General features: G+C 44.7%; 1 protein-coding gene across 1 annotated transcript; it reads left to right on the top strand.

Annotated features, from left to right (window-relative positions):
• Positions 1 to 155: 155 nt before the first annotated feature.
• On the top strand, positions 156 to 8,377 carry LOC118798653 (zinc fingers and homeoboxes protein 1-like). Its single transcript, XM_036558113.1, is given in 4 exon segments — positions 156 to 394; positions 2,916 to 3,185; positions 3,767 to 5,922; positions 5,924 to 8,377. Coding segments are annotated over 3 exon segments (2,508 nt in total). The 5' UTR covers positions 156 to 394; positions 2,916 to 3,025; the 3' UTR covers positions 6,116 to 8,377.
• The last annotated feature ends 367 nt before the right edge of the window (positions 8,378 to 8,744 follow it).

Below are 8,744 nucleotides of genomic sequence, written 5' to 3'. Positions count from 1 at the left end.
TTCTCCTCGTCTTTCTTTTTCTTACACTGCCTTTCCTGTGCTCAGTGCAGTCAGTCAGTTTCATGTGGAGGTTCCTGGCTGCTGTTGAAGGTTTGCGTGTCCGGCTGCGCGCGTGCGCTCTGGTCCGTGCTCGGTAACAGAAATAGTCATAGTGATACTGTCGATGCGGACTGTTGCTCTGTGGGCGGCTGAAACGATATCAAAGAGAAAAAAGGATAAATGTCAGCAATGGAGGGGAATTTCCACTTGCTTGTTCAGAGATGCGGCGAATCACGTGACCCACCACGCCGGGTCTCATCGGCCGGTTACGTAGAGAAAGCTCGGAAGTTTCCAACAGTTAAGCGACTTCGGCGGGACCTTGGCTGGCGGTGTGGCCTTTAGCTCGGACCAGAAGGTGACTTAACGCGTTATTTGCCGCTGTTTGCGGCTCCGTTTGCGTAAAGTGTGCACTGTTTTCTCACCTTTTTTCAAGTTACGGCGGGGAGTCGCCTGGCGATGACGTAAACACGTAACACATTGACAGCGGAGACGCCTGATCGTTAAAAAAACTGCCATTAAAATGAACGCAAACTGTCTCCGTGCGCGTTTAACCGACAGCGCCGTTTAAAGGTGGTGTTTAGGGGGGCTCGGACTCGCTCCTGGAGGGGGAGTCGGGAGAAATCAGTCCGACTCAGCGCTGCATCTGGAGAGACGCATCCAGCGTTTTGTGGCGAGGAGAAAAGCGCTGCCTCCTCCAGTTAGCCAGCTAGCTAACGCGCAACTTCCCGCATTACCGCGCTCCGTGGCCGCGGAAACCTCGAAGGCAGGCGGCCAGCAGACCCGCAGCACACCCGCAGTGCTCCGTAAGCTCTAACGGTAGCTAACTCCGACGCTCTCAGCTGCTGAACGGCCGAGAGGCTGCTGTCCCCCCCCCCGGTAAGTTACAGACGCTAACTAGCATCACACAGCCCTCCTCCGCGCTGCTCTAACACTACCGCGGATGACAGCCCGTAAACCGTCCGCTGACACAGTACCGCAACATAAGTTTGGCTACGGAAGCCAACTTCTTGTCCTAATTCACCCGTTCCACCTTAAAAGGTTGGCGCCAGAATGTAACGGCTGCACTATTTAAGGTGGAACGGGAAAATTAGGACGAGAAGCTGACTTCAGCTTCGTGGTTTGGTTCGTCTACAAGCGTCTGCGGACAGTTATATACTGCTTATTAAGGCTAGTCGGCTGTTACTGTGGAGTGGAGCAAGTCAAAGGGGGATTCCAGTGTTTTTCCAAAATTTCTGAATAGTTAAGTCTTTGTGATGTAAACAGTGGTTCATTGTAGAGAGGCTAAGATTCAAATGTCTTTACAGTGGTGGTGATGGGAACCAGAGGTCCACAGGTCTGCACAACTGCACACAAAACAAAGTTATTTTATTTACTATCCAAAACCACCAGTGAGTCTACATGTGTCCTACATGTGTATTCTTTCTTTTTAATGTAATGTTGATGGTAAAATAGGCATAAATCTGAAAAAATAAGTTTTCTTTGGGGACTATAACACCCTGCATGTGTCCCTCCGGCCATGAAGTGATTATGATCAATTTTAAACCAGAGCTTTATCACAAAACAATGTCTCGGATATCTGACGGCATATTTATAACCGTTTCATGTAATAACTTTCTGTAAGGGAGCTTTTAGAAGTCAAACTTTTCAGAAGTCTGGTTCCTATCACCTCCACTGTGAACAGTTCTGACTCTGAGTTTCTCTAGAACGTTGCATTTCACACCAAACCACTCTGAATGACTTTATCTGCATCTTAACCCCTTTAATTATATAGAATTTTTTGAAAAATTAGTGGAGTTCCTGGGGCAGTCGTGGGCTGGAGGTTAGGAAACCAGCCCTGTGACCGGAAGGTCACCGGTTCGATTCCCTGAGCCGACAGTACGTGACTGAAGTGCCCTTGAGCAAAGCACCTAACGTCCAACTGCTCCCCCGGCACTGTGAATAGGGCTGCCCACCACTCTGGGCAAGTGTGCTCACTGCCCCCTAGTGTGTGTCTTCACTAGTGTGTATGTGGTGTTTCACTGCACGGATGACGGATGGGTTAAATGCGGGGGTGAAATTTACCCGTTATGGAACTAATAAGGGTCTCTTAACAACCTGTAACATCCAAAAACATTTTCCACATAGATGTTTGCTGAAGTTATAATGTGTTGTGTGTTTTTTTTTTTTTTTTTTTTTAACGTTTTTATATCCCTGCACCAGTTTCTTTTCCTTTGTAAAAATTAATTTAACATTAGCATTATTCAAAGGAACAAATGAATTTCACCATGGCTTAATTTCTTGTAAACATGCATACATGCCAACTTAAGTGGCATTTGTTTAAAGACTTGAAAAAATCCCCTCTGATGATGTCATGGAGGTGGGACAAACTTTTTGAAAAACTATGACGGAGGCTTGAGGACAGGCTGTCCGAAATAGTTTTCTTTTTCCACTAGGAACCTAACTTTACTGCTAGAAAGCCTAATATCACATCTGTACTTATTCCGTTAGCAGTCAGGATTTCGTTATGGCAGAAGGGGGGATTCACAGTGATTATATAATGTTGATTTTGCGCAATGCATGCTGGGTATTGTAGTAAGAACATTGATAGACAAAAACACAAAGATGCAAAATTGTATCAAACCAATGAGGCTGAAGGATTTTATGCTGCGTTACAGAATACTACATACTATGACACCTAACATAGCAATTGCTAGTTTTATGCTGGAATGCCCCTTTAAATGCAAATGATTACCATCATGCAGCTTATGATTGAAAGTAACTGTCTGGCTCTGCAGGTGTGAAAGTTTGTGTTGCACTATATACCTGTATAATCAAGTGAAAATTAAGTATTTGCATGTTTTAGAACTAACCTCATCCTTATCGTGTCTTTTTTTCAGTGGCTCCTATACTGAGGTGAACTTCTAGCATGTGAATGTACTCTCCTGGCGTTTAGGCCGGTTCAGACAGTCTTTGCCTTTCTCAAAGCCTCTCTGGTGCCACCAACGCAATGTCAAGCAGAAGGAAGTCCACGACCCCCTGCATGGTGCTTCCATCAGATGTGGTGGAACAGGATCCGGACATGGAGACCCTGGCAGGGGAGGAAGGAGCTGAGAATGCGGCAGAAGGCCCTACAGAAGGAGCGGTGGTTCCCATGGAAACTGAGGGAGGTGAGGGTTGGTATCCTAAATACAAGCCTTTTCTAGGGTTAGATGTTGGTCCTTTTAATCTTTGGTGATCAATACAGTCTAGTAATGTCATGAGATATACACTAAATCAGGAGGGCGTTCGATGCCACAGCCATTCATGGTCTAAGCGTAATTGACCTTGCTCTTTTTGGGTGGGTGGGATGGCCCTCCCTCTTCCCCATTGTACAATGTTAGTCAACATGGGTGCCTGAATTGGTAGTTAGTGTTCTCCTTCAAGCGCTTTGAGCTGTCCAATGACGTTGCATTTGCAGCAGGTCAAAAAGTAGTGGCTGAGTTCACGTGTCTTTTGCGGAAAGACCACATGAGGCTACAAGTGGAACTGGCTATGACTAATTTGGGGATAAGACTTTCTCAGCTTCGTAACTTAATAAGTAAATGGTTGCAAGGTGCCTAGACCTGATGTATAAAAGTAAAACCTACTCTAATGCAGAAATAAACAAAACCTTGATGGAATGGTTTGGGTCCTTATCAGTATTTATATGCATTTTCATTATTGATGTAAAAATGGCAAGTGTTATGGAAAGTTGTTTTTTTCGTTCCAGACCATGAAGACAGTTCAAGCCATTCTACAGGAAAACGCCCAAATCAAACCACTGTGGAGCAGTCAGCCACCGATCTAACCACTGAAGGAAGTTTAGCGCAAGCTGAGACAGAGGAGAGTGAAGACCCTTCGGTCACTGGAATCTCTCTCAGCAAAACACCAATCATGAAAAAGAAGAGCAAGCCTGAGCCTAAGAGAATAGCTGTGTCTCTCAAAGGGACAGATGACAGCGACGCCTTGATTGAAAGCGAGGGGGATCCAGAACCGATGGAGGCATCCGTCGTGGGTACCTCTGTCACAGCTGAAATGATGAGCCCGGTTCTTGCTGAGTCTGCAAAGCCTGGTGTGCTTGTCAGCATTCCCAATCCAGTGCCCACTGAGCAGAAGAAGCCAGTTATGAACCCTGCTACGGTGCTTCCTGCCGGCCTGGCCCAGGTTCTGTCAGCCCTGCAGGCCCAGCAGAGTGCACAGGCTCAGCTTCTGATTCCAGTGAGCAGCATTCCGACCTACAATGCAGCCATGGACTCCAATGCACTGCTGGTGAACACCTACAAGAAGTTCCCTTATCCCTCGGCACCTGAAATCATGGGCCTAGCAGCTCAGACCAAGTTCAGCGAGGAGCAGATAAAGATCTGGTTCTCTGCTCAACGTTTAAAGCATGGTGTAAGCTGGACACCAGAGGAAGTTGAGGAGGCTAGGAGGAAGCAGTTTAATGGCACAGTCCACACGGTACCCCAGACCATTACAGTCATACCAGCCCACCATCTATCTGCCACTAATGGTCTGCAGTCTATCCTTCAGACTTGCCAAATCGTGGGCCAGCCAGGCCTGGTTCTAACGCAGGTCGGCACTGCAAACAGCCTGCCGGTCACCACCCCCATCACACTGACCGTTGCAGGAATGCCCAGTCAAAGCCAGGCACCCAAGATCTCAAGCAATCAGACCAGCCCTGCTGTTAGTGAAACAAAGCGAGCCACCACAGTCCAACCACCATCACTGACCCCACAGGAGAACTCCGCCCTCAGCACCGATCACTTTGGCCTACGGCCCAAGAAGTCAAAGGAGCAGCTGGCTGAGCTGAAAGCCAGCTACATGAAGAACCATTTTGCCAGTGATTCTGAAATAGCCAGGCTGATGAAGCTGACCAACCTCACCAAAGGCGAGATCAAGAAGTGGTTCAGCGATACCCGTTACAACCAGCGCAATTCCAAAAACAACCACTATACTGTCTCCCATGAGAGCGGCAGGGCCAGCAGCAACAACAGCAGCAGCAGCAGCAGCACAACCATCGTCATTGACTCCGGCAGTGAGACTCCGCAGTCCCCGACCACATCGCCTATCAAAGAGAAGGAAACCCGCACCAAAACCTGGAACCCCTTTCCAGATTTCACTCTGCAGAAGTTTAAGGAGAAGACCCCAGAGCAGCTGGTGATTTTAGAGGAGAGCTACCAGAAATGCGATACCCCGTCGGACGAAGAGCTGAGCCGGCTGAGGGCTGAAACAAAGCTCACCAGACGGGAGATTGACGCTTGGTTTACAGAGAAGAGGAAAACCCCAGCTGCTGAGACATCTGAAAAGAACGATGGGGCCGATGGCGAAACCTCCCAGGGTAAACGTAGCCAAACTCCACCTGGTTTGAAAAAGTTGTCCAAGGAGAAGATAACCAAAAAAACTCCAGAGCAGCTCCACGTCCTCAAGAGCGCATTCGTACGCACTCAGTGGCCTTCCGCCGAAGAATATGACCAGCTCGCTGAGGAGAGCGGGCTACCCCGCTCTTACATCGTCAACTGGTTTGGAGATACGCGCTATGCCTGGAAGAATGGCAACCTTAAGTGGTACTTCTATTATCAGAGTGGAAACGTGGAAGGTATGAATGGAAACAAAAGCAGAAAACGGAGAATTCGGAACCGAGGCTGGGGAAGATCTCGCAGCAGGAAAGCCAGGAAATCCACGGGTCCAGAGAAGTCCCCGCCAATGAAGTTTAAGACGGGGAAAGATATCCTAAAGGAATACTACTTGAAGCACAAGTTCTTGAATGAGCAGGATCTGGACGAGCTGGTAGCCAAGTCTAACATGAGCTACGAGCAAGTGAGGGAGTGGTTTGCCGAAGTTTGTCGGAAGGTGGACATGGGCACTGACCCGTTTGAAGACAACACAGGGCAATGAGCAGGAAGAGGAGGAATCCCAGGGGGAAAACGAAATGGCGAGTGAAGAGCAAGGCCCCTTGGCCGCTGGAGATGAAGACGGCGATGAAGATGAGGAGGATGACGACGAGGAGACAGATGACAGTGAATCCTGGGAGCCTCCACAGAGTGTTAGAAAAACCTTGTCTGGTTCGGAAGATCAGTGATTTTATTGATTTTTTTTTCCTATGTTTTATGTCACTTTTGTCTGTGGACACAGTGCTTAGAAAGATCAGTGAAGAAGAACATTGACTATGAAGATCCATTTACAGTATGCTGACTAGTCCTACTTGCATAGCTTTTTACGTTTCCCACCTTCTTGTTCAAGTTTTCTGAGCTTAGTCTTTTTGTTTCCTGAGCTTTGAAGAGACCGGTTCCATCAGAAACTTCAGGAATCTGTGTGCCCTGTTCGTTTGTGCACAGCATTAGACCCAGAATGAAGAATCCTAAAATCAGAAGTTGAGGCCTGAAGAGTCCATTATTCTTCAGTTGTGTGCAATTTGAGTTTAATTTAAGTGAGGAAAATGATTGTAATCAGGTCTTTTAGGATGCGCTTTCTTTCTTTCTTTCTTTCTTTCTTTCTTAATACACGGGTCCTCCACCTGCCCCACGGAGGACTCATGGTGCCAAAGTTACTTTTGCTGAATGTTATGGTTCCCTGTTGCTGAAATGAAAAATTCTTACAAAACACAAGTTTCTGTATCCTCGAGAGAGAGATGGAGACCTACACATACAATTGGGCACTTTGTATTGAATGTTAAATGGAGGAGAGAAGGGAGGGACTTGCCTTTGAAGCCATTTAATGGTGGAAAATCTCAAATGTACCCAATCATTTTGTCCTTTAGTCTAAAAGACGTAGGCTAATGATATTCACCACCACCATCTATCGGCTGTAGTCTGAAGTAATACAGCACAACCAGTGACGACCTGCTGTTTTGACTGCCAGTAGCCGCTCTGGCATCGTGACTGGGTCAAGTTTGCCAGGATTCCGAGGGTTTTTTCCCGGAGCAGTGTGGATGCACAAGACTGTTAGAAGACTGTAATCAGTGCCTGTACAAAAGGAGGGGGTTGGACTGTATGCTCGAGCTCGCGCTGTTTTGAGAGGGCTCTTTTAAAACGTTTTTTAATTTGTGATAAGGTGTATGTGGGTCTTTTTTTTGCTGTTTGCTGATTCTTACAAAACGGTAATGTGTTTCTACGTGTGTACCGGAGGCTTAACCAGCCTTTTCCTGAGCTTAGCAGTAAGGAGGACTTTGCTTCACACTTTAATGTATTTTTAGGCTACCCAAAATAATGTATTTCAACAAACTCCTCAAATGATAAATCAGATAAGAATTTTTGGTTTTCTTTATTACTAATGCACACAATGTTCAGTTTTTAAAAATTGTCGGTAGCTAAAAATTCTGCCAATTTGCTTTTCTGTGAGAAGAGAACCTTGATGGATAATTTATTTACCATGTAGCATGGTATATGGTATTTGATTTTTTTTATTGTAAAATTTGAATTATTATTAATATTGTAATTATTTTTCCCCAATGAACAGACAGCACTATTCTTGGTATTTTTTAAACTGGCCCCTCTAGGTCCCCATGCCAATACTGCATGCTTCAGCTGTTGATGATGATGAAAAGGATGGCTTATTTTGTACATACATTTTGCTGTTGTATTTTATAAGTAGTTTTAAGCGTTTTTATAAGTTTGTATTTATGATGACAGAACCCACCCAGACCTACGTGGATTGCTCGTACAGTAACCTTGTTTTGTGTGATCTAAAACGATTCTACTCGTCAGATTTTAAAAGGAGTTTTGTCCTAAACTCCCGAGTTCTTGGTGAGCGTTATTTGCTTAGCTTGCGATCCTCTGGAGTCATCCCTGTGATTTCTGCACCTTTTAGTGTATTAACAGTTAAGTATGTGCTCATAACTATTGTCTGAAAAATAACACATTCAAATCATATGTCATTTCCATAACTACTTACCATAGCAGAAAAGATCAATTTTAGCAAAAAAAAAAATTTTTTTTTTCTAGATTTGAAAGCGATGCATATGCTACCTTTTTTCCTATGAATGTCTGATTAAGTGCAACTGTATTTCTCCTGCCTCTTCCATCTGTCACCAGTAGTGTTTACTGCAGTGCATTTATAAAATATCACATAGAATCACTGTAAGGCTCAGTAACACACTTTCAGATATGGGGGGATAACAACGGGGACCATCATGGAGGTGACTTTGTAAATCCTACTGAGCCCTAAAATCGAATTTGTTCACGCCGCCGTGGTGGCTAAAGCTTTATTCCCCAGAGCTATAGGCCTTGTGCAATGCTTTTAATTTAAAACTGAAAACTGTTTTAATAGGCTGTGGCTTGGTTTAGACAGAAAATATATTTTCTACTTGTTTGAAGACAACAATAAATTTAGATGAAAACTTGTGGATGTTCCTCATTGTGTGTGAATTTATCTCTGCGTAAATCTTATTTGTTTTTAATTATATATTTACCTAATCATTCTTTCATAATTTAACCGTTTGAAAGTGACCATTATCTGAAGATACAGATTTTACAGTATTACAGTAAGGAGATAATACACAAAAATAAGATGTAACATTGCACCTTATGCTCCCATGTCCGTTCATGAATGACCGTATAGTTTGAAATGCAGGGTGTCCCAAAAAAATTGACATTTTGTAGTCTAATAACAGCCAATTCTCCCTCAAATGATCTCAAATTTTAACAAAATGTGTAAAACCTAGACTAGTTTAATTTTTTATGTTTTTTTTTCAGGTTGAAGACTGGCGTTCA

Source organism: Colossoma macropomum, unplaced genomic scaffold (genome assembly GCF_904425465.1).
Source record: "Colossoma macropomum unplaced genomic scaffold, Colossoma_macropomum, whole genome shotgun sequence".
In the NCBI taxonomy this organism is placed as follows: Eukaryota; Metazoa; Chordata; class Actinopteri; order Characiformes; family Serrasalmidae; genus Colossoma; species Colossoma macropomum.
Note: the sequence above shows the minus strand (reverse complement) of the source record. Positions and strands in the feature narration are given on the sequence as shown.